At 42.9% G+C, this 25787-nt stretch overlaps 2 protein-coding genes across 6 annotated transcripts in view; one reads left to right on the top strand and one right to left on the bottom strand.

Annotated features, from left to right (window-relative positions):
- Positions 1-825: 825 nt before the first annotated feature.
- LOC110975962 (trafficking protein particle complex subunit 2B-like) lies at positions 826-4258 on the bottom strand. Its single transcript, XM_087129865.1, has 5 exons — positions 4039-4258; positions 3333-3418; positions 3083-3142; positions 2409-2496; positions 826-2104 (listed from the first exon to the last, which is right to left on the bottom strand). The coding sequence occupies exons 1-5, from the start codon at positions 4135-4137 to the stop codon at positions 2006-2008; spliced, it is 432 nt and encodes a 143-aa protein (XP_086985991.1). The 5' UTR covers positions 4138-4258; the 3' UTR covers positions 826-2005.
- A 370-nt stretch (positions 4259-4628) lies between these two features.
- LOC110975882 (pericentriolar material 1 protein-like) overlaps positions 4629-25787 on the top strand; it is a 37894-nt gene continuing 16735 nt past the window's right edge. For 2 of the 5 annotated variants that reach the window (XM_087129850.1, XM_022228736.2), the window contains exons 1-22: positions 4629-4776; positions 5771-5941; positions 6407-6697; positions 7394-7567; positions 8073-8114; positions 9328-9591; positions 10245-10589; positions 13215-13307; positions 14288-14384; positions 14992-15221; positions 15783-15918; positions 16275-16407; positions 17456-17687; positions 18233-18366; positions 19077-19343; positions 19933-20065; positions 20370-20451; positions 21119-21246; positions 22523-22584; positions 22944-23073; positions 24312-24515; positions 25406-25616. In XM_087129850.1, the coding sequence (XP_086985976.1) occupies positions 5786-5941; positions 6407-6697; positions 7394-7567; positions 8073-8114; positions 9328-9591; positions 10245-10589; positions 13215-13307; positions 14288-14384; positions 14992-15221; positions 15783-15918; positions 16275-16407; positions 17456-17687; positions 18233-18366; positions 19077-19343; positions 19933-20065; positions 20370-20451; positions 21119-21246; positions 22523-22584; positions 22944-23073; positions 24312-24515; positions 25406-25616 (3544 nt within the window). In that variant the 5' untranslated portion in view covers positions 4629-4776; positions 5771-5785. The remainder of the gene's footprint in view (positions 4777-5770; positions 5942-6406; positions 6698-7393; positions 7568-8072; positions 8115-9327; positions 9592-10244; positions 10590-13214; positions 13308-14287; positions 14385-14991; positions 15222-15782; positions 15919-16274; positions 16408-17455; positions 17688-18232; positions 18367-19076; positions 19344-19932; positions 20066-20369; positions 20452-21118; positions 21247-22522; positions 22585-22943; positions 23074-24311; positions 24516-25405; positions 25617-25787) is intronic. The other 3 variants (XM_022228737.2, XM_022228738.2, XM_022228741.2) reach the window with 3 other exon arrangements.

The following is a 25787-nucleotide window of genomic DNA, read 5'->3' as shown; positions in this document are numbered from 1 at the left end:
TCCTTTGAGAAATCTTGTTTCGTTATTTTGTTTGTATAAAGCTTGAAAATATAGTAGGTAACGCGGGTGAGGGATACCTTGACTATATTAACTACATGTATATGCAATCAGTTATTCTACATCGTTTGGGTGTGTGTGTTTTTTTTTTTTTCTTCAATGAATCGATTACTTGCGTACGTTGTACCTTTATGTGCTCACAAGGCACCATATTTCGGCACAATGATATCTCGAGTAGTGAAAATCTGAAGTGTTCGATTTACACATGCACTTGCTTTTTTTCTCTGCTTTGCTTAATGTGGCAGTAGCAGTTCGTTGTGATGACGCCCTCTCGTTGTGTGTGAATCAGGACTACACCACGGTGGGGAGGGGGGCGCTACTTTGAGGAAGACAACGAAACCAAAAGCCCAATAAACTCTGAACTCAGTTTCGTCTTCCAACACGTGGTTCCAGTTAAGACTTGTGCGTGTATGCAATCCTTAACGGAATGCTCGTTATTCACAAATTGCTGAGAATATCAGCAATTCAATTCGAATTTCAGTTGATGATAGTCGACCTGTGAGCTAACTTTTCTTACAAATTCACGAGCTTGCAATTTGAACGAAACCTAAACTGAACAGTGTCTTCAGCACCCTCATTATTTTGTCAAGAATAGCATGGGAAATGCAGGTTTATCAGTGAAAGTAAGTAAACAATTCGGTTTTCTTGCGTTTCAGAATCTTTAGAACAGAAAGCTGCACTGTATCATAGCCCCTTTAAAAAAATTGGAACATGGAGTTATTCATATTAACTGTAACCTGGAAGGTATTGCTTTATAAATGAACTCACAAAGTAATTGAATTTTTTCTGATTATTTATTAACATGTTTTCTGATTGTTAATAAACATATATATAAATTTCTTAAATCTTACAAACTAAAGCTCTTAAACACTGTCAAACAAAATTAATTTCATGCCATTCCGTGAGGGAGAAGAATTGATTGAAAGCAGAATGGAAAAAATATTTAAAAGAAGATGAAGATGATTAAGATGAATTCCACAAATTTGATAACAAATGCAGGTATACATAGCACATGAAAATGTCTTGTACAAGCCTAGAAATTACAGAATATCACCATTACCCAAAATTCATCCTCTATGATACATATGTAAAAAATAATTCATAAAAAATCATAACCTAGTGGAGTAGATCTGTACAAGCACGGAAAAAGTATGATTACTGCAATTATCCCAGATAGCCTGAAATTTGTAAACATTGCCATCCAAAGGCCACTCTGCCTCGATGGTCGGTCACTGAAGGACAGTGATCATGGCGGACTTCAGCAAAAGATACGTTTAGATACAGTATTCTTTCAGTGACACAGACAATGAAAAAGCTAATAGTCGAGATAAAGTCAAATTGTTGCCCCTAATATGTGAGACTGTATCATGGTCTCCATACAGTAAACGGGAAACAGTGCTGGGCAATCAGCTCAAGACGGCCAGCATATGGAATACACTGATTCAGTGTGCATGCGGTATGGACTTCTCAGGGGGAATTTTCATCGGAATGGGCACAGTCCAGTAGTACACCTGGGCCCAATTCAGAAACTAGCAGAGAACCAGTCTCAAATGATACACTTGTTATGGCACTTCGTCCAGTTACCGGTTTCTGTTTAGCCTATTTCTGTACTGCACACACCTGTATAAATCTTGGCCTCTGAAATACAGCAGCAGTGGTGCTCAAGACTGCATCATCTCCTTTCACCATTAATATTGTCCTTGTGCACAAAGTGCAACAGTAACACTATTTAAAACTGCACTGTATTCCAGATCTTACTGATGCCTGACAGATTTACAAATCTGCTGCTCCGTAAAGTGGATCTCAGAACACCGAACTGCTGTCTGGGACTCTGAGGACTGTCGCACAGCAACTCAGGCTGATGTGCACTGCTCAATGTTCGTGTGGCCTGCTGAGACATATTGCACTGTCAGGAGTCTTGAAATTACGAGAAGGGACTCATTGCTCGTTATGAAGACAGAAACCTTTTGGCAAGGTGTTGGACCCGTTTCTCAAATGCGGTGGACTTGATGGGGGTACTGGGTTCGTAGAATGGGTTCATTGAGTACTGCGGAACAAATACAAAGACAGAAGTTGTCCATTTATTCATGTTAAAATGGCATAAACGTTGTGCTATTGTACAAGACAGGAGAAGATTGACGAAGTTTTGCAAACCAACAATTTGCACAATGCCCGAACCCTTACTGTGGGGTGGTCAGTTCAGAATTCACCAAAGAAGTTCCCTTTTTTTACTGTGAGTAATCAATTTCCATACTGATTCCATGATTACTGGTGATGATTGCTCAAAAAAAAAAAGTGTGAAAGACATGTGGGGAAAACAAAAAGGAAAAGTCTGGCAATTCCCGTTGTACCTTGATGAAAATTTCATAGACTTCCGAGAAAAAATTCTTGATGCCATCTTCGTTCTTGTTGTCATGGAGCACAATGAAGCGGATTCGTGCTCAGCAAGTCAAGGAATCTTAACACAAATCACATATACATGTACCTCCCAAAACAATATTAGTACCTTGTAATTTACTTCAGATAATCTGCCTGTTTATTGTATTATGAACTGCACAGATAACAACTGAAACTTTGAATCAGATTCTGCTTCAATGCATGTATGTCTTTTGATTTTTTTTAAATCATGGTAATAATGTTAAGCCCCAACTACAGCATCAGTCCCAACTATAGTTGGGCCGTCCCAACTAGAGTGCTGCAGTTGGGTCGGCCCAACTACAGCACAGCGGTCCAGGGTGCACGTGCCCAGCATACGCCAAAGTCATATTGTTTACAATGTCATGTCATAGTTGATGTGCCATATTTTAGATGAATTGTATCAAGTGTGAGATGCATAAACTTGGATAAGGTTGAAAAATTTTCTACAGAACTTGGTCAACAATAGTTGGGCCAGCCCAACTGCAGCACTACAGTCGGGACTGTCCTAGCTATAGTTGGGACAGATGCTATAGTTGTGGCGTAACACCAATAAGCCCAAATTAAAAGTGCACGTAGCTGTACATCTGACATAACTGAAAGGATATGTCCAGCGGTGACAAAGGCAGAGACGAACCACTCATTGAACTTGTCCACAATCTTCAGATACCTGTCAAAAGAATGACTCGGACATGAAAATGGAGGGCTAGGGCAATTCAAAGACAGTAAGTCAATAAAAACAAGTAGACATTGTCTAATAAGTTGTCCAATTTACCGGTTGTAAACGGTGCTCGTTAAATCGGCTGGACCATCCTCGAAAATACTGTTGACTTAGGTGTAGTTAGATTTAGGCCACTTACATGTTGCTTGTTCCCCACATGTGCTCATCAACAAGATCCAGTGCTGCATGGGCAATGAACTGATTCAAATGACGATGGTCATCTTTCTGTAAACAATTCACAATTTAAAGACCTGATATTATTATTAACATGGCTAATACTAGGGACTCCATTACAAGTCATGATGAGTGTAAGCCTACTAGTACTTCTCAAGATTAGGATATCAGGCTTCAGTTGTAGATTTTATGAAAGATTTCAAAATCAGTTCTGGTCCAGTTTAACCATACATGTAGTTCATGTTGAATGAATGGAGAATCGACTGGGATGTTGTCTTGGCCATGTTGTGGGACTGTTAGGCCCCAACTATAGCATCTCAACTATAGTTGAGACCAGCCAAACTACAGTCATGATAGTTGGACCAGTGACAGAAGTTCAGTGTCTGTGCATGTGCCAAAGTCATTTTGTTTACATTGAAACTTGTGCTTTTACAAAAAAGTTTTAAACAGATTAAGTGCCATATTTATATTTATGTCAGGAGTGAACTGCACATTCTTGGAGAAGTTTGAGAAATTTTCTACAGACAATGGGCCCCAATAGTTGGAACAACCCAACTGCAGCGCTACACACCCTAACTCGTGGTTGGGACAGACGCTACAGTTGGGCGTACCGTAGCCAGGTCCCCCTACCATGCCTACATCATTTACATGTTTGCGCGGCTGTACTTTACCTTTGGAGTATCGGCTCCCTTCTGTTGAGAGCTGTATTCCATCTCAAAAACTGGGTTGTCATGATGACCAACAATTACAAAATAGTAGCTGCCTGCCATTGTCAGATTGTCGATTGAGCCGCTTTTATCAATAAATTCCGAGTTAAAACAACGTTGGGTTCCTACTGCTTAACGAATTTCGGGAGTGTGATCGGCCAATACAGTAATCTGTACCTTGCCTCCTAAGTTTATTCGCAAAGCTTTATTCGAGATGCTTCCGAAACCAGACTACTGAGAACTATCTGTTCATATTTTATGCAATTTAATAGAAATACACAAAATAGCCGTAGATAATTGATTGGCCAATCGAAATGCTTCTTTCATTCCCGAGCGCGCGCCACCGATCTGCCGATTTCCACCCTGCGAATTGTAGCCGTGTGCCGTAAAAAATAAGTGCATGTTTGAAAATGGGAAAAATCTTCGGAAGCTTTTTTGAAGAAAATTTAATTTGAATTTCTGAATGAAAATCAAATGTGAAACAATAGATCTTATCTTGAACTTCTTATGAACCTCATTGACAAGATGTGATTTGCGGGAATATGATGACCTGACCACTCTTGCCAAATCAATGCGCATCCTTTCCTCCAAATTTCAAGATGGCTACTTCTTTTGCGGGATAGTGAATGGTGAAGAACGATTTTGTTTTGAGCCAAATTCTGCAAAAGCAAGGGAATAATTTACATTTCATTTGAACGGAATGTGAGTATAATTGTCAAGTATTATTATTGTAGCTACACTGTTAGCTGTATGTCGCTAATAATTGCTGATTTCTCAGTGTAATGTTGGCGGTTGTCATGGTTTTTGACCAAGCGGGAAGTGTGCCTAGTTTAGTGCTCCATTGCCCAGTGTGCAACTTGCAAACGTGTGCTGTCACTTGTTATTGTTGCTGTCCTCGTTGATGTCCCACCAAGTCCCAGAATTGTGGGGCACTCTCTGTGTGCTTCACAGTTGCAACTTTCATTGCTTTGTAACGCTGTGGGATTCCGAGTGTGCTCGTTTACACTGTCTAAACCTGCACTTTTGCCATTCTTGCGGTCGGGATGATGTCTCCGATTCTTGATTGTTCTCTCTGATTGATTGGTGGCTGTTAATGTTCCATATTTCACACTTGAAACTCAAAGGGGCAAAAACAGTGTTGCTGTCTATGGGGAAAATCTGAACTATTGACTGAACTCTTAACCTTTACGTAAAATATGCCTGAAATTTCACTGTTTATGTACTATGAACATGATGAATATCTCCCACACTGTACCGAAAGGGTTTCAGTTATGTTTTAGGAGGAAACTCCAAAAAAGCCGTCCACGCAATGCTAAATAATATCTCATTAATACCACATAGTTAGGTGTTTTTTTTTACTGTTAACGAGCTAGTTTTGGTTATCAGTCCTACCAAGGGTGAGTACACCCACCTATAGTTCATGGTGTAATTGTGTGCGGTAAATTTGCACTGCAATTACATTAAAAAAATTGCTATACAAGTTTATCCAACTGGTATTCAAAAATTATTTTGTAAAGCAGATTTGTTATGCAAATGGTTCGCTGAAAATTATTCCCTGGCAATTAATAATTCAATGTGAATCTTAAAGTAGGTACCCTGTTTTTCATGTTTTCGTAATTCAATTTGTCATCTGATTTTCCTGCTCAGACAGTGAAATATAAGCTGTATACATTTTTCCGATGTCTTCTCTTTACAGCTTGTGTTGCAGACCATGGCTACAGGTGGAGCTACCATGTTAAAAGGTGTGGCTTCAGAGCCACGGGTACGACCGTCTGGGTCCAGGGTCAAGCGTCCCCTTGGCGGAGTTGATGACAACTTCCGCTTCAACTGGATTGGTGACAAGGATGAGGACAGACCCAATAACTATGTAATCGCTTTTTATTGGTTACAAGAAAGGAGAATGTGTTGGAATCTGATATTTATATTGGTGATGGAGTATTCAACTGGAAGTTTATGATTTCTGGCTGATGTTACATTAGATTGTCAACGAGATGTACTGATTAAATAAATGCATTTGTAAAAAAAATTTTACAATTTTTTAACTAACTGTTGAGTGTTTAGTACCAGGAAAATTGTATTTTGATAGCAACCATTCATGAAAAGCCTGCTATTGTTGGGCAGTTTTGTCTATTCTTGTGGTAAGTTATGAGGCCTCACAGCGTGAAATCTTCCCTAGCTAACAAAATACTCATCTGCTTTTATTGCATGTTTGCAATACTCTCTGTTTTTATACATCACTGCAGAAAATACCTTGGATCTGGCCTTGTATAGGCTGGAAATGTAGGTAGAAATTATGTGGTGAAAATTTCTGTTAAATTTTTCTTCACTGCAGTGGGACTGGAGGCCAAGCTCCACATTTGCCGAGCCTCCTCTGGAAAGAAGAGCAGCAGCTGCGGCACCGGCCTCAGGGAAGAAGTCCAAGACCAAGAACAAGGATCGTGAGAAGACAACTGCCCCGGCCGCCACTCCCCCGGAGCCTGCATTGGCCTCGCCTCCGAGCAGGGAGCCAAGACGCCACCTCACCCCAGCTACCTACCCCCGCACCCGCAATGTGGGCAGCGCCCGGGAGAGGTTGGAGCTGGAGCAGCTGAAACGGGAACTGACGTACAGTGACATGGAGGAGGTATGTGTGTTCACCATACGGCATACATATTCACGATGCATAAATATTCATGATCAAGAGCTAAATTCTCACTGGTTTTTTAAATCCATCACATGTCCAGTAACTGTTTTTGGCTGTTTACCTGGCCCACATTCAAGGATCCATGTACATATTATACGTCAAACTGTGCAGATTGTCACCTGGATTGCACAGGCAACAGTCTACAGTGCATTTGCCTCATGTCTATGAAGCGTTGGCAAAACTACCCCTTTTCCCTTAGGAACTAGTTTGTCAACTTCCACTTCCTGAAGCAGCTGGTACTAACTGTCCGCCTTCTAACAATATTATAGCAACCAACTAAGGGAGACTGTTTCTCTGTATTCCAAAGGAATGTCACCTTCCCTGTCCATCACAAACGTTTCCCCAAGCATTTCTATTAGTAGCATCCCTGAATCTCCCTCATCTTTTTTAACGGGACACGAAGTCTTATGTAAAGTAAAAGGAGTGGGCTCATCCCGTCTTTCAACTTGTAATTTCCTTCAAAACTTCATTGGGAATTTGAAACATTTTGGTAGGTTAAAGTTGATGGCATCTGAAAATGCAAAGTTATTCCACAATTACGACTTTTCAACTTGAGAGCTTTTTTCCATGATTAACACGACAGGAATTAAAACATGCAGCTGAACTTTTTTAAATGCTTGATTTTGTCGTGGTCAGCAGCGGAGCACAGAGGGCCAAGCTGTTGCAGCCAACAATGCACGTCGGGACGTCAAGTTGCAGACCAAGAGAGCCCCCGGGCCAGTGAACCACGCAGACGAGATGCCACTGCTGAGTGGTGCCAATCGGCAGAAGACACCGTCTGGCAACGAGTCAGGCAACGTCAATGAAATGGTAACGGTGCTTGTTTTTGCTAACCCATTTGTTTGTGTGAGAGAATGCCACACACTAGAGAAATGGATCTCTGGTCTGCTTGAGAAGTGGGCATTTTTCTGAGGACGCTTGTTCAACAAAATTCAGAAGGACATTTTGTAGATTTGACTTACTGCCATTTGCGAGCCTTGCTCATCTCAGAATTTGCACGGCCTACGTGCATTCTGTATGTGTTACAGACAATATTTCACAAGCCGCATTGACGGGTTTCAGTCACTTATTTTTAGCGCTCCTTTAAAGCTGAAACCCCCCCAAAAATGTGCCATTGGTGTCCTGCACAGTTTCGAAAGTTAGAGGATGCAGAAAGGTTTCTAGCCAAGTACCTTTGGGAGTTAGAGTTAAACTAAACAAAAAGCAGAAACACATTCTGATTGAATAGCATTCAAGGGGCTTTCAAAAGTATGCAGTGATGTTGTTCCTGTATTTTGCAGTTACAATGCCAATGTTTCTGCTCCTTATATTTCAGCCGGATAGAAACCTAATTGTAGCAAGACTTATGCAAATTAGGGTGAGTATTTGTCTTACAACATATCAAGTGTCATCTTGTACACCAAAGTCAAGTGTACCAGTTTCCTGTTACAGTGAACGGGGCTACTGAAACCAGGAACTATTTCTATGCTCAGTAAAGCATGGAAATAGAGTTGTGTGAATGTTGGAGGCAGATATTCTGAATGAGAAGGATGACGCTGATGGAATTAATAGTTCTACTTAGATGAAACTAGTTCATGGACAGAAGTAATGTGTTTGATATTGAGAAATGAAAAACAATCAATCATTGGGTGGTAAAATTTACTGTGTCGTCCTTTTCTTTTGTCTTTGAGCGAGGGCTAAAGGTCCAAATTGTGTCTGCCGATTTCACATCCATTTGCTTAGGCAGGTGACAACGCATGCTGATCTAATATCCAGTTGACATCTTTGGTTTTCTTTAGAACCATTGTGCTTTTTAAAAAAGTTTGTTACATGATGTATCTGCAAACAGTCTCTGTTCCATCTGTATTTTGAAAAGTGAGACATAAAAACTAGAAGCATGGAAGAATAGAGGTGTAAATACCAGAATGTTGGAGATTGGCTTGGGGTTTGGTATTAGGTAAGGTTGTTGGTTTGTGTGGATATGGGAAGTGAAGCAAATTGTGTGACTCTCTAAGCTTCCGTTTAGATGATCAACCTCACAGACTTTGGAGTTTCTGTTGACGCTCAAGATAAGTTAGTCCAGATGAGATTGCGTGCCCCTAACCTGCACATAAAAGCCAACCGAGTTGGACTGAATAATACAAGGTGCAGCCAACAAGCTAAGCCAAATTCAGTCTTGCAGGGGCCAATTTCATAGAGCTGCTTAAGCACGGAATTTGCTTTAGCACAAAAAAACTTGCTTAATAAAGAGAGGTTACCTGCTCAAGCTGTGATTGTCATGCTAACCAAAAGACAGGTAAATACCATTCCAAAATAATATACATAACAAGAAGTTTTGGCAGGTAATCTGATTTTGTCAAGTGAGGTTTTTTCATGCTTAAACAAATTTTTTGCTTAAGCGGCGCCATGAAATTGGCCTGTGGTGTGTCTGGCAGGCCTCCCAAGACATTCCAAGTATATCTCTTGCATTTGAATCCTTCACAGGATCTTAAGAGTGCCTCCCTCTGGGTGCTTTGTTGGCGTTATACAGTGCTTACAGTCCTGTGTGTCAAAATCGTGCCAAGACTAAAAATAAGTTTGTCCCTTCACAGGACTACATGAAACAGGCCGCCTCCATGTTGGCCAACCTTAATGTGGCTCCGGCCGGCTCGGATGAACAGGCGGCCAAGCTGGTGCAGCTGCAGGCCCACCTGCAGGAGCAGGAGCGGGCCTACCTAGCCTTGCTGGAGCGCATGCTGTCAGACGAGGCGGCCGGGCGCAGCAGCCATAACTCCAACGAGTCACAGTCCACCTCCATCGCCGAGAGCACGTCCATCAACATAGACGCCCAGTCGGACATCTCGGATGCCACCACGGTAAGTACTCTCCCCTTTGTATTATTCCTGATGCTGATTTCAGGGAAATGCTCAAAGATGGAGGTTTGAAATTGGAAGGGGCATTTTATAAAGAAGTGTAACCTTATCCTTTTCAGAAATCTAACAAGTTGTTCTGTGACAAGTTTGCACGAGGAAAGGTTGTGGAGGGTTTGTTCTTACTCTACATAGGGCCTAATGGCCCTCTGAATTCAGAATACAAAGAATGTCCTGTTGTGTTCCTATACAGTACTTACATTTGAACGATTCAATTTAAATGATTGGGGAAAATTTCAATCCAAAATGTCCAGTTAGGGTTAGGGTTAGGATTGAGGCTAAACCACAGCTCAACAAGTGTTGGTAAGTTTTCTTGTTCTAGTGCCTCAGCTTCAGAGTGACTCCATGCTGTGTATTTGAAGATGTTGACCTTGCCGCTGAAGTAAATATAGTGCACATCCCTGAGCCCCGCCTTGTGTTGTCAATTTCAGTAGATGGGGCATGCTGTAGGCATTCCTTCTTAACAGCAGGTAATTGACCTGTTAATTGACAATGGCATGAAAGTTTCCCTCGCTCATCACACATAACTGCTCCTTCCTCCTCCCTGCACTCCTTAATTCCCCCCTCCCCCTTCCGATCTGTCGAACAAAAATATGAAGGAGGGAACATTTACTGCACGCACGAGACCAAAGATAGAAAGCCAGCTAGGAAACTACCCCTCGGACGTTGAGTATGCCAGTGGGTCGGAAGCTTCTGTCGGTCACAGGGATGATGATGCCTCCTCCATCAGCAGCCGGAACTCTGAGCTTGCCTCGGCGCTCGGAACGATGGAACTGCATGAGCAGTTCAGCGCCATGCTCCGGAAGTACGAGGAGCAAGGCGAGCAGGATGAGGTGCCCGTTGCCGGGGAGACAGTTGCCGAGAGACGGGCCAGTGCCGAGGATGAGGAGGAACTGGCATCGGCCATGTCCACCCTCACCGCTCACTCGGCAGAGCCAGTGGAGGTACGCATGAGGCTACTTGTTACAAGCCCTGCAGTTCAAGGGGGGTGAGCCTGGTCTAGCGTTGTTGGTTGGATTGGAGAAGCCCTGTTGGAGTCTTGGAACTGGACTGCTGCATGGTGAATGCTTGGCTCCAGGAAAAAAAACAGCATGTTGAAGTGTTCTGTGCCACGTTCAAGGATACAAACCATTCACTGAAAGAGTCCATGTCAAAGATACAAAATTGTGCAGGTGCACTGGCCGGTTTCATGAACTTTGAATACCGTGGTGCTTTTACATTTTCAGTGACACACATTCTTCAGCAACTGTCCAATGATTCAATCAAAAACACATATTCTGCATGGTGTTACACGCAACAAGGCGCACTCTATCAGTTATCAAGCTAGAGAAAGAGCCAGGAATGTTTCACAAATTTCAGTTTTTGCATGCGCACTGGTATGATCATCTGTTACTGAATCGAGTGATTGCATGTGGCGGAGTATTGAAAGGGGGCAAATCATAACCAAAGTTAACCTTTGCTTTGGTCATTCAAAGCATATATGTATGTGAACGTAACTCAAAGCATGTTACACCTTCAACCAAGTTTTTTTGTAAAATATTTCATCTTTTTTAGCCTTTCATGCTTAGTCCAGTTTTTCTTTATAGAAATTTGTATTTTAAAATTTTAAAAATGTTAGAATCCTTCCTGTTTGAACTTTTCTTTTTCTCGTTGTAAACTGAACGATGGCCCATCAAAAAGAAAACAACACACCTCCTTCATTACAATTGCCACCTTAAAGCCTCCAAAGGTTGATTTTGTATTAGGGTCATTGCAGAAATTAGGGGTCCAAAAGATAGACATTTTTGTGTCCCTGTTACATCCGACCTTTGTTATTTGACATGGAAATATCGCCGGAATTGATTTCAAACTATTACTATTTGTTTGGCAGGTAATTTGCATTAATCAGCACTCTGAGAAATTAGAAAATGTGTTCTGAACTTACAAAATCATTGTCAGATGTGATAAGGACACACACAAAAAAAGGACCCCTAATTTCTGGAATTACCTATTTGCATTTCCTTCATTCCTTACTGATGGCTGATAAATACGTATCACAGTCTTTCCTTGGAAACTGCAACATTTGCCACAACTTCTTGTAACATTCACAGTAGGCTGAATATAAATCCCATGTTCAGCTAATGTGAATGTGGTTGCAGATCTTTCCATTTGCGATGCCATTCTTCTGTTAAGGCTTTATGACATAGTCCACTGGTCAGAAGCTCAAATTCAAATGAAGATTCGAGACTTTGTCTCCACGTTTGACCAGTCTCACCCCTGGCAACTGTACAGATATTAAACTTACAAGAGTACTTACAAGTCTTCAGACATGTTAGGACAAAACAATTCACAGTATTGTGTCCGTTATGTGATGTCCAATCTTCATTGTTATTCCACACTAGCGCACTCACATCCATTTTGTAATTGAAGTTTATGTGGAAGTCTAATGCTCATTGTTTTTTGAGAAATAGCTGCCTTATTTCAGGTATTTGCATTTCACTTCCCTGTTTTTAACAGCTATGTTTTTATTGAGTCAATGTGCCCCTAGCTGTTTTGGACATTGACCTAGCCATTTTCAACTGCAGCTTTTGGTCCAGGGGCATTTTCTTAGTGTCAGTTGGATTTCATAAAACATGTAGAATCACGCACTTGCCACAGTTCAGTTGTAACCATGATATCACAGCTAGAGGATATGTAAATGACAGCACCCATATGTAAATCACAGCACCCCATCAATACAAATAGTTATCTTACACTTTTACTAACATGGTCGTCTTTTGTAGAACTGTCAGAGTCAGTGTCACTTGGATGATTCATCATTGTTCTTAATTTTAAGCCTTACTAGTTTCAATCCATGGAGATCCGTATCCTCATTTTGCGGTGTGTTCATGAATGTTAAACTGCCACTTCCTGCTACCCTTTTTCTAAATGAGGCTTGAAGTCAATTGAGAGACGCAGCTGCAGCTGTTGATGCAGGGGTAAAAAGTGGGACGCAAATGCTCATCCTCTGCAGCACGTATTGTAGTACGGTCATTCAAAGTAGCCGGCCATTATGTCACACACCCCGTCTGGTTGTGTTTTGAGTGAATCGGCAGGGGATTTACAAAGGCTGGCCGTTGAAATTGAATCCTGTGAAGTGCTCTGTTGACACAACATTAACACACAAGTTTACTTTTGTCTTTGGCATAGACCTCTCACGAACACTCGCCATTGTATAACAGTCATTCCTCCCCCCCCCAAATTAAAAGAACAGATGTTAAAGAACCCTTGACAGTGTTGGACACTGTCGCAAATCAGTTAAGCACATTTGGTGATTTGCCAGGTGGAAAACCCTCTACCGATTCGCTTAAAATTGTGACATCTACTTCGGTGAAATTTTTAGACTGGACTATTGTTTAACTTCAGCAATAAAAATTCCATGTAACTTCATCAAACGTAATTACTTGCTGCTCAGACAGTTTGGGCAGCGAAGGTATTTTTCAGCCATTCACTGTCTCCGTGGTGGGTTTCATATACCCCCCCTCACTGAAGTTCTCCCAATGAAAGTTCACAGCTGACACGTAAGCGTACTGTTACTTTACCCGTTACAGGGCAATGTGGACATCAAGACACGCTTGGAGGAGCTGGAAGGCCTACGCCAGCAGCACGATCTCCTCAAGAAGATGTTACAGCAACAGGAAGAGGTAACCGCCGTCCCACACATTCACAAGGCTTTGTACTAGGAGATTGACCTTGGTCAAGTTCCAAGCAACTGTTCTTAGTCTCTTCGTAACTGTTCTTAAACTGGGTACTTGGATGCAAGACAGCTGAGAGAAACTGACCGAACTGTTTGAATTTCACAAAGAAAAAAAATATACACTGGAGAATAACAAATGTGCTGTGCAGGATTTCAAGTAAAAATAATGTACATGTAGAATTTTCAAGATGTATTTTGACTTGGACCGGCCAGTCAACCCCGGCAAGCTCGGTGGTTGAGTAGTTAAGACATCTGCACTAGTAAGCAGGAGGTTGTGGGTTCGAGTCCCACCCGAGTAAGCTTGTGAGGTTTTTTGCAAGCTCTCCTACAAGCACTGAGCATACAGTGCTTATTAATATACGTTGGGTAAGGGCAAAACCTGTTAAATATACATGCAGAATGTTTGTCAAATTTTGAGTCGTATGTGATGAAATATTGTAAAAAATGGGACACATTAACCTTAACCCCCAGGCCCTTTTGCTAGGGACCCTCCTCAATCCTCCAGAATCCTCCAATTTGGGGGTGAAAAATTTGATTCTCCTTTAATCTTCCAAAATCCTCCAAAATTTCTTGAAAATTTTACTTGGAAGTGCGCCCTCCAGCAATTTCTGTCATTGTGTTGAGGCAGTGCGAATGGCATTCTTGAGCAGTGCAGTTGATTCAAAAGAAATATCAGGCTGAACTTATGCATGACTAAGCAACAATAATACAAGGGCACCCACAACCTTCACTGCTGGCATCCGTTGCATTCAGCCATGCACTTTTGCCATTCACCCTCAATCACCCAAAATCCTGTAAAACTGCTTGGAGGATTTTGGAGGATTGAGGAAGGTTAGGGTTAATTAACAGTGAATAGAAATCTTCCAGTGTTTGATGGTAATCTTGAAGAAGCTTCTGATCTTGTTCTGTTTGATCTTGCCCTTACAGCTTCGTGCGTTACAGAATCGACAGAACGCGCTGATGAAATTACAGCAGGACATTGAAGGGAGACTGAGACAGTCGGAAGACCAGAACGCAGACACAAGTAAGGATGATGTACCCTGCACGCAGGCTGTCCGAACAGCTTCATTTGAATCGTTTCATTTGAATGCTGCAATTGCTGGTTCCGAAAGAATTGCATCAAAAGCGTATGCACGATGTTGTTACGGTTGTAAAAGAGGCCTATAATTGGAGAAAAAGTGGCAATGGGAGTTGAAAACTTTCAGAACATATTTGGCTGCCAAACTAAAGACAAGAATTGGAGAGGAAGTAAACGGGGTTGGGTAGTTAAAATGTTTTTACATTGTTCTCGAGTTTGCATGTTTCAGTTCTTTTTCAGTCATATTTTTTGTTACAAATTGAAAAGATAATTTTGGTAGAATCATTGATCCCAGGTGTACTTTTCCCAATGGCATACCGGGCTGAAGGTTGCTCAGCACCAACCATCTATCCCATGAAATTCTCAAATCTCAGAAGAATTGTTAGATTGTGGGAGGTTATGCTTTCTGTAGGCCTGGCATTTGTTTGTAGGACAGTAACATTAAGTGAGCTTTATTATTGTTTGATTAGGTTAAAGGCTGTCTGTTAATGGGATATTCTTATATGAAAAAGAAAGGGTCTATATGTGGGTTTCTTCTTCCCTTTTCTCACAGCTTCCCAGAGCACCTTGGATGTGAGTGTACAGTCCGAGCCGACTGAGGAGCAACTCCCCGGCCCCCGGCTGGCCGCCTCCGACTACAGCCGGGGAGGTGGCGTCCCAGACCTGAGCGAGCGGCGCCGGGAGCTGCTCAAGAAGATCCTGTCAGAGGATGCAGCCCGCCGTGCCCCCGAGATGCAACGGGCCCGGATGCTGGACAGGCTAGAAATGGCCGAGAGAGAACAGGTATCACGATGCCCAGGGATTCTTAGGCCACCACTTAATCGCTTGGCTAGGGGCTGGGATTAACACTTAAGACACAAAACACGATAAAAGGGATCAGTCATGTTAACAATATTTTCCTTTGGGTATGAATTTCTGCATTTTAGCACGCAAGAACGTGTTATCTTTGTAAATAGAAAGCAGTCTGTGGTTAAAATGAAACAGTAGATCATTTCATTTTGTTTACAAAATTAAAATTCCCAAGTTGGTCGTCAAAAATGGACGGAACAAAATTCACCTGTCAAGTTTGACATTGAAATGACCTTTGCAAAGGGCAACAACCTCAAAGCTCCAGAAATCAAATTGATTACTTTCCTTAACACCTTGACAAGAGCTGCACCTTGACAAGAGCTAAGCTTGTCTCACTTGCGTAGTGCTCGTGTGCCTGCGTAGATGCAGTGCCAGTCTTGAGCTGTGGATTTTTAAAATGCGTTCTGCCCCCCAACAGTGACCAACGTTGGCCCTCTTCGCGCCGCATGTTGACGACATCTTTATGATAACTCTGTTGGTCTGTCCTTGTCACAGAATGAAATGGCAGCTATGAACTCGGAGCACGAGGACCTGCTGAGCACGCTGCATGCCTTGCAGCAGAAGAAGAACCACATGGACGAGTTACTGAGGCAGCTGCAGGAACTCAGACCCAGCATACCCGGGGCAGCTGGTGAGTAATAGCACAGACTCAAAGGGTCATGCCGTAGAGCAGCCGACGTCTTAAAGATCTGCTGATGTAAAACCTGCCATAGTCGAGATGTTGAGACTGAAGCCTGATTCATACCTAGCCAAACCCAATGTGAATATGCATTTGATGCAGCAAATTCTGCCTTGTGTGAAATTGAAATTATACAAATCTTTGCTGCCTATAGTTTCTTAAATATGTGTTTACAGTCATGCAGTTTGCTCTTGAGTATTAACAGGAAGTGGAGTTTGGTTTTGTTGTGAAAAAAAAGAGGGAGTTGTTGCTTTCGTTTGTCACTCAGTTGTATGTGACTGAATGTGTTTTTCTTCCTTCTCTGACAGACACCGACTCTGCAGTGAGCGGAGCGTCCTCTAGCCACCTCCTGCAGCCAGCCCAGCTACAGCAAGGGGAGGAAGTCAAGGAGGCCCAGCTGGTGGGATCATCTGACGAGAATGAAGCCATGGACAAGCTCAGGTAGTGTCTACACACCAATGCCTTGTTCAAAACATCACAGATTCCAGTTATTGAAAGTGGGGCCCACGTCATGTGGCTCTGCCAAGCCTTTGATTTTAATGCAGGTTGAGCTTGGTTCAGTGTCATTGAGGTGCTTAGCACAGAGATCGGCTGAGTAAATAAAATTCTTGTTAGAAATGTGCTACGAATCAAATTATCACACGTCCTGTGCTCACAGATATTTTTTGCTTAGCAAGTAAATTGGTTTTAAACAATGTTCTCTGCTTAGCGGCTCTGTAGATAAAATTTGCTCCTGTATACTGAGTCCTTTTTACGGTCCACCATATGTGTTTAAAATGAAAAATTGTGTAGGAGGAACCATGCCTACAAAAGAAGGCAGTGTGAGAAGATCTTGTAATGAGTGGTACCATTGGACTCGTCCCTATACTGCTAAAAATCCCATAACTTTCCAAGGTTGCATTTTGTCCATGGCAAACGTGAATCCAGTTCACCTTTCAAACCTGCACTTTGTTCCAGAAATTTGGCGGCAAAGAGAAAAGTTTTACTGAGCTTCTTGTTGTTTGAACGTGAATCCAGTTCACCTTTCAAACCTGCACTTTGTTCCAGAAATTTGGCGGCAAAGAGAAAAGTTTTACTGAGCTTCTTCTTGTTTGAACCCCTTGCTGACATTATTTTGGGGGCTTGAAACTTTGTTTTTTAACCAAAAAAAATCAATTATGCATCCAAATTCCACAAATACTGATTTGCAAGAATAATTTCAAGAGTACAATATCTCTTACTGCAACCTTATATTTGTCAACACTGTTGGATGTGCACCCACAGAGTAATATTCGCAACCATGCACACACCTGCAAGAGTTCAAAACACAGTCTGCCGTTGCAGACGTCTCGGACCTTGTGTGTACAAAACAAAGAGGGAGGAGAGTGTTTGGGGTTGTAAGTGGAGGATGAGTTCAGGTGCTGTCGATGGTTTAAACCCGTCAACATGTCCTCTGGAATGAAGTGGTTCTCTTTTTCTCTCTCTCTCTCTCTCTCTCTCTCTCTCTCAGACGGCTGCAAGAGGTGCGTCAGCGTTTGGATGACCTGCGGGACCTGGTCCAGCAGTATCAGAGCATGGACGGGGCCAGTGGTCCCCTGCCCGGAGTGGATGAGACGGGCGACGCTAGGAAGGCCTCCTCCTCGGTCAACTACGAGGACCCCGAGCTGATGACCAACCTCAGACGGCTAGAGAGAGGGGAGCCCGTGGGACGATTCCAGTTGAACCAAGCCATGCAGGAACAGGTACAAAACTTAGGCTTTGGAAAAATTTGTCAGGGGTTGAGAAAATTTGAACATCTGAAAACAGTAGTTTGCCACAACTTAAGATTTGTATATATGGTAGTCAAAATCTGCAAGTGTTCAGAATGCGCACTTAAACATCTGTTGGGTTTAGAAAAAAATTGTTACTGTAAATTGAAAGAAAGTCCAAACTGCCGAGTCCTTTGAAAGAGAAAATAAAACTGTTTGATGTGCCAAGGTTATCATTTTGCAGGATACGCTGCAAAAAATTGGTCTCAACATGGTACCGTCTTTGTGCTGCCAAGTATTCCAAATTATGTGTGATATTTATGCAGGGATTGCGGGGACTGAACTCAAATTCATCTGGTTGGAATTCACTGTTGCTGCTTCTGAATATTAGGGCTGTGGCTGGAGATTGCATGTGCAGCTATGGAAGCCATTCGCTCCTTGCTGTATCCATTTCCCATAGGCACATGCTGCTCTAAGCCCCAGCCACTTGTTTCAGATGCGATTACTTTAAGATCTTTCAACTGTTCCCTTATCCTTAGCTGGACACCACGGAGGACGGCACCTCCACCCAGCAGTCGGAGGATGACTCCCAGCAGGTGACTACCGACACGGAGAGCAACCAGAGCTTACTGTTCGCCTGGGGACACGACCCAGAGATCAGGGGCAAGATCAAGTAAGAATACCACGAATTATTTTCGTTGCTCTTTGCCAAGACAGCATTTAAGACCCCAACCCAAACGGGTTGTGAGTTAGAACGGTTCTACTCTTTGACCAGTGAGTAATGAGGATGCTGCAAGGTCTGATGAGAAGTGTTGCCAACACTTCAGTAATGGAACTCTTACGGCTTGTCCGTACTTTCAGGGAAATGCAGAGGCTTGGAGCAAGGTTTGCTTGGACTGAGTTGTGTTGAACGTTTGCAAATTCGTAGTGCAAATACTGGATTGAGCGTCACAATTTTGCATTGCTGTTTGCTTTTGAATCAAGCATGAACTGGTCTTGTGTGTTCTTAGTTCTTCATTATCTTTAATACCTACCCATTTGTGTTCACATATCAAAATCTCAAAACAAATGAACGTCTTTTAGATTTATTCAATATATAACATTTTTGTCATCTTATTTGAGATTGCTTAAGGAAAGGGTACCAATTAATGTCCAGTGCTGTCAGGACTGAATGCTTTGTGTGGTTGCATAAACCCAACACCTTGCAATTTGGTTATGAAAAGTAAAGTGTTAATGCGGTATTTCCACATTAAGCAAGTCACATTTTTGTGATATGGTCTAGGTGAATGGCATTATACATTGAGAAAAGTGCAGTCAGTCGAAGTTTGAGACCGTAACCACAATTCACAGGAACGTTGGTTGTGTTTTCGTTTCTGTTTCCAGGAAACTCCAAGCTGCCAAGAGGAAGCTGAGGGAGCTGCAGGAGCTGGTGGCCCTGGTGCAGCAGCGGCCCGAGACAGCCGTCAGCCTGCCGGAGGAGCTGGCTGCACTGGCCGCCAGCCTGCAGGAAGACGCCGATGCAGCCGATGACCAGAATGAGGACGACGAAGAGGAGGAAGGCGGAGATGAAGAAGAGGAAGGGGAGGAGGAGTCCAATCAGACGACGTCTGAAATGAGCGAGGAGGTGCCCCAAGTCAGCCAAGAGACCAGGTGAGAAAGAGTTTGCGTCAGAAAGGGGCAAAGAAATGCCTCAGGCCGGCCATGATAAAGTTGCGGGAAAAAATGCCTCTCTTCAGTTTTATAACAGACCTTTGTGAGGTACATAGAATCACATGCCTGAGCAATTTTACAGTACCTCTTTGTCACGGTGCAGGAAGCAGAGTTTCTTTGAAATTGCTTCCTTGCATGGTGCCACTAACATTGTTGGTCTCTCTGGAAGAGAGTGGTTTTCTCAGCTTACTTTAGGTAACAGTGACGGGGTAGCCATGGCATACATTTCATGAACAAACTGTTACAGTGAACTGTAATTGAAATTCATAAGTACCGCAGAAAAATCTCCAAGCTGTAGTATGATAGCCCAAAGAGAACCACAGCATTGGGTGTTTGAAAATAACATTGGCATTGAAAATGACAGGGAAAGGGCTCATTTTGAAATAAATTTTAAACCTGAAAAAGGACATATCCATATTTCCATGTATTATGGAGGTGTGTGTATTTGTACAGAAAAGGTTCAGGGAGAAGCTGGACAGATGTGATTTGGATGTAATTTTTTTAATTTGTGTGCCACTCCCCCCACTAGGGAGGCGTACTTTGAGGCCAAGATGCAGCAGCAGCGACGGGAGCTGGACAAACTGCAGGAGGAACGGCATCGACTCCTGGCCGTCCAGCAGCAGCTCAGGGACCTGAACAGGCAGCTGCCCGGATCTCAACAGGTGGGTGGGTCTCGGCTTGTGGGTGCCGTGCTTTTAACAAGAAAAAGAGCCTTGGGGGACTCAAACTTAACGTCTCAACCTTTCCTACTATTCCGAGAGATCAATGCTGGACTAGCTGAGTTTTTTATTGCTGCCAAACCACTAGTTTTTGTGAAAGGTTAATAGTTCAGAAGTTAGGCTCAACTACGTGTGACACTGTGTCCTCGTCGTGTATTGTCATGATACTTTCATCTTTCAAGGAAACTATGAATGCTGACTTTCACGTTGTTGTGAAATTGATTGCACAATTGTTCCACTCTCTCAGGCTTTGAAGTCAACAAACACCACGAGGCAGAATCCCTCTGTACTAGCATCACTGAGACAGCAGGCTGAGACTAGCGTGGAAGGTAAGCAGATTTTCAGCTTGGATTTCTGCTGGTTGCCTCTGTGTTCTGCCGAGATGCGAAAGGTTGGACTGGAAATGGAGTGCATTTTTAAAACTTGTAACTGTGAGCGGTTGTCTGTGATGTCTATTCCCGTTGTGCTGGTAATGCCCTAATGCGCTTGCAGCCACTTAAAAGCCCTTTAAAACTGACCTGGGAAAAAATTCTGGCCCAAGAATTTTAGGCTCACATAAGTGGGTTTTGTCCTTTACCATCATTATTGAGTAAGTTTTATGCTCTGTGTTTTCTTAGAGATTGTAAGAGCAAAACTGATTAACCAAGTTGGGTGGAGCTCAAACCTACCACCCTCTCTCTGTTCACTACTGCTGTTAGTCTGACCACTTAGCTTGCTGGGGTTGTCTATTGGATTTTAATGTGAAGTAGCAGTGGGTTCTGTAATCAAATTTCCAGAAGAAGTTTGCGTTAGGATGGGAAAAAGAAAAACAAAATGCCAAAATTGCACCACTCAAAGATTGGCATTGCTTTATTACACAAAAATACAGCAGGTGTGCCCCCAAAGCTTAATTCCATTTCAAAAGTGCTACTTGACTTGTAACAGTTAGTTTGATTTTGATGCCATACATGGGGTACTGTAAACTGAATTTCCGATGGATTTATTACTTGTGCTCAGACGATTCCTCACCGAGCCACCAGACGCTGATCGCGGAGAAGCTGAGGCACCGTCGACTGCAGACGGAGCTCAAGCTCAAGCAGCAGGAGCTGGCTGCCCTGATGGACCGAGTCAAGCGCAACAACACGGTGAGCGTCGCTTCTGAAGTCTCATTACCGGCTTCCCGTGGTGGTGGCTGTTCTGGTTGGGGTGTATTTAGGGCTCCAAAGGCCTAGTGAAAATCTGCAAGACCACAGCGATGTTTGAATTCAAAGCTGTTCGGAAGGAAAGAAAAGTTTGTCAAGTAATATGGGGAAATATTTGTATGTGTGACATACAAAAGCTGAGAACTATAATCAGAAAAGTCATCCACAATTGCTATTGACTAAAGGTCGGATACTTAACACTTTTAAACGTTTAAACAAAAAAGGAGTAAATCCGGTCAAAGATTTCAGCAAACTTTTAAACGGAACCGCTCCTGTTAGAGGTTTGACATTTTGACTGACGCAATCTGGCGTTCTTTTTATTGTAAACAATGCTTGTAAAATTTAATCTGATTTTCGGAACACTTTACTGCTTGGTCATATCAAAGGAATACCATGAATTCATTGCCAGAACTTTCCGTCAACTATTTACAGTGTATGAACTATATACTTATGCATATATAAAAACACCGAGGAAGGTGGCGGCCACTGGAGAGAGTTGGCTAAATGTTTCAATGGTATGGGAAAGTTTTCTTAACGTTTTTCAAATTAAACTTAAATTCCCACCCTTATTAACTACTTGCCGCCGGGGTTTCTGGTACCGGACATGTATGCTTTATACGCGTGGCCAGGGTCTCCGAAATTGGACAAAGGGAACTGGGCCTTATAACAAAAGACTGAGCTGCTGGGTATTACCAACATTTTTCACTCTCAATAGTGGAAGTAATCCAGCCTTGTTTTGAAACAGTATATCACGGTTTTGGGGATTTAGCGCGAGCGGATTACCACCAGGGACAAAAGCGCTCCACCACCGCAGCGATGAGTTACACTCTACTGCTGCATGCTAATCTGGCCCCTATTGAAAAGAGGTCAGCAGCACACTGAGCCAGGTTCGTGAACAAAAGAAAAGTTACAAAACACTGCACAATCTGGTCTATTTTTACAAGGCTGCATGCGTGGCTGAAAAACTCGGACGCCAAATAAATTTTGTCTGTCAGAATAGAGTGACCGCCAGACAGTCATTCGTGTGGGTGTAAACGTCCATTCATTGAAATGATGAATTTTTGAAGAATTTTGAAAATCTTGAAAATGTCCCGTTTGTGTGCACTGCATTTTTCAAACCACCCGGCAGCAAGTGGTTAATGACGAAACACCAGAAAAAGATCTGGCTATGTGCACTATCTCCTGGAAAAATTAGATTTTCCATCAATCTGTGTTTTAGGGTGACATGAATTCCGACAGCGGTTCAGCCCAAGGGGACAGCAATGATAATGACCTCTTCCGGTAAGCTCCAATATCAGTCTCGTCCAGGTTTCAAAAAGATAATCTTTTCAGTCGTGAAATGTAATTTGCACCTCAAATTATTTGTATCAGGTTTTTGTCATTCATGGAATAGGGCCTAGAAAATTTGTGGTAAAATGGTTTTCGTGATTGCGTATTTTTAGTGGGGGTTACTTCATACAGTCTGAAGCATTTTTGTCCTTTTCTTGTAAATCATTTGTAAACAAGGAGACAAAATATTTGGGGGGTTAAGGTGCATAAGTGTTAGAATGCATGAGAATTTTTAAACCAAATTGCATCACGTCTCATATTTGAAACTCGTAGTATAAAAAGTAAGGACGATTCCTTCATTGGCCTCACAGAGTGAGCATGCGCAGCGCTGATGTGACAGCTGCTGCATCCTGGGGAGGCTCCACCCAGCAGAGTGAAGATGATGAAGATGATGCGTATCCTAGCGACGGCATCCAACAGGTAGAGGAGGAGGAAGAACGGGTAAGTCTGCCAAAATCCCCTCTCTCCTGGCGCAGTAGTTTCCGTGATCTCAGAGTTGGTAATTAACGAAAAGAGAAAGGTGTAAGTAAAAGTCATTTAGACCCTGAAATTTAGTCAGGTTCGTCTACGGTTCAGTGATGTTATTTGTTTAGGCCAAACAAAATAATAGCTTTGCTTCCGGTTACCCACACCAGCCTAGCAAATCGTGCGGACCCTAAATCTTTTTATTGAAAAAGAAATAAGAATTACTGTTGCTGACCCACCCGGATATTTCAGGGGTGTGAAACCTCAGCGTCTTTGTTGAGTATGCCGAATTTCATTTTCCACTTTTTTGCCGTTGACAGGCCGGATTTGCCTAGATATTTCCATTTTGTCTTTTTCTACCAATGCGATGGCCAGGCCAAACTTTGCACGTCCTCGAACAGACACCGAACACGGACAATACTTGAGCTTCATAATGCGCTCGACTGATGTCTGTTGGTACATTCACATGTAATGTACATTTACGTGCATAAAGTGACAGGTATCTGTGCGGCTCAAAGCACAGGCCTTGTGTGTAAACAGCATCCTGGGACCATCCGGTCATTGTGTTGTGATTGGCTGCCAGTGAAACATCAATATTCATACATGTGTCAGTGTGCAGGGATTATGATCATATATGCCTTTGAATTACTGATACTGTGAGATGCTGTGGTGGTATTATTAATATTGTGAAATATTTTGCTGATGTTAGTTGAGTCATTTCATGATTCATGGCTTTGAGAGAACTCACTAGTAAAGAAGTATCATCCACAGGGAAAATTAACCCTCCACCGTCATGGTCAAGAAAGTACGAAAACTTGTGAACCTTGTTGGGGAGCTTTTCATAATTGTTGAAGGCGGTATTTACTGCGGTACCGCTGTTTTTTTTTAGCGGCACCGCACTAGTTACCCGAAAGGGCTTAATGCTGGCACCGCAAAAATACAGCGGTACCGCAGTAAATACCGCCTTCTGTAATTATGAAACGTTCCCTTACCTCAAGCAAATGTACCTGCATTATGGCAAAATATATTGAGTGTCCATGATGTGCCGGGGGTAGATCAGGAAGAGCATGTCCTGCAGCATGCTGTCTAAATTGTGAAGTGCTGAAATTGTCAAATTCCTTGTTTTATTTATAGTTTGTCCCTTTTTTTCCCGCATAGTGTATTTTAGCCATTGGCCTTGCTTTATACGGCAAAATGTTTTGTTTTTCCTTAAGGAGCAGAGTCTTGCAGGTACGTCCAGCACCTATACCATTGATAATGCCTACCACCGGCCATTGCCGAGACCCAACTCCTTCCCCGGCCAGACGATTGGGAACAGCGACCAGGCGGAGCTGGAGGCACTCCATGGCATCCGCTACCCCAAGTGGGTGTCAGACCCCAGGCTGAGGGCCAGCTTGGCAGCGGCCAAGCGCCAACAGGTTGGTGGATGGGCCTCTCTAGATTGCTCGATAAACCCTGTGGTCGTCTCCATGTGTTTGTACTTCATCTGTCCAACGCATTTCTGTTTGGACGGTAGTTTTGAGCCTTAAGATAATGGATAATTTGAGTGTTACTGCTTAACCAAAACCATTGTTGCTGTGAAATTCAGTATTCTGTAAAAATTATCAACACGTAGAAGAAGTGGTCGCAGTGAAGGCAGTCATAAATTTTTTCACCCTTTACTCATCTGTAATCATGCGTGCATTTCTTAGATCATTATTTTATTTGATGAATGCCAGATAGTATACACTGAAACCTGGCAGTGTGTTTCTTGGTGTTCTCATGTAGTGTCTTTGCTGAGAGTAATGACGATCATGTAGGTGGTGTTTCTGTGATACTCTGTCATCTGTCAGTGTTAGCCACATCTGTGGAAATAGCACCCTGTCAGCTTTTTGGACTTTTTACTCTTACAAGATATGTTTGTTTGGGCAGATATATAAAGTGCATAGATGCAAGTTTGTTGTTTGTTGGCTTTGTTTTTTGGGAGGGAGCGGGCAAATTTGAGAATTTGTGCTTCAAGCTACGTTTGGAGAAAGATTCAAAGCCAAATGAGTTCCAGCTTTCCAGATTTCATTTCTTGTTTCGCCGCCAGGATTAGGGAGATACTGATCTTGTGGTCCCATCACTGATAGAATTTAATTAATGCCATTGTCCCCATGCTGTCTGAGACATTACGAGAAAAAGTTTGCTAGCCTGTTGGGCTTGGACGTGCAGGACCTGAATCCATGATAACTAGTCCAGTATATTCACTGACCAGTAGTGATGTAACGTGCAGTTCCAGAGCATCCGTCGCTGTTGTTGAAACCAGTTTTTTTCTCGAAACTCTCAGAACCTGCGCGCTGCTGAGGAGCTGATGGCTGAAGACGGCAGCAGGTCGTCGGCCCTCGGCGCCAGTCTCCTGGACACCTCCCCGGACCGCGGCTTCTACCACTGGCAGATCCAGCAGCTCCAGCAGCAGCTGCAGAACAGTATCGGCCTGTGCCAGTCCATGCTGCGCGACCAGCAGTGCATGAACAACATGCTGCAGAGCTCCATGTCGGGTGAGTGGGACAGCGGGGAGGGAGGGGGGGTTGCGGCGAGGGCCACGACCTGCCAGGATCAAGCTGTGTTGTAGTCGAGTACTAAATAAGAACTCACAGTTACCTCAGCAGTCTTTGCAAGTACGTCGCAGGTGCCCAGTCTTATTTAAGCCTCAAGTTACTGATGACGAT

Source organism: Acanthaster planci, linkage group LG02 (assembly GCF_054643075.1).
Source record: "Acanthaster planci isolate LZ-2023a linkage group LG02, COTS_SCS, whole genome shotgun sequence".
NCBI classification, from domain to species: Eukaryota; Metazoa; Echinodermata; class Asteroidea; order Valvatida; family Acanthasteridae; genus Acanthaster; species Acanthaster planci.
The sequence above is the reverse complement of the archived record's forward strand: the minus strand, read 5'-3'. Positions and strand labels throughout refer to the sequence as shown.

Bases quoted from the DNA above. Each gene is read 5' to 3' on its own strand.
- LOC110975962 (XM_087129865.1), bottom strand. From the start codon at position 4,137: ATGGCAGGCAGCTACTATTTTGTAATTGTTGGTCATCATGACAACCCA. The intron at 3,419-4,038 runs GTAAAGTACAGC...AATTGTTTACAG, and splicing joins AGGGAGCCGATACTCCAAAG to AAAGATGACCATCGTCATTT. The intron at 2,497-3,082 runs ACATATCCTTTC...GACTTGCTGAGC, and splicing joins TCTGCCTTTGTCACCGCTGG to ACGAATCCGCTTCATTGTGC.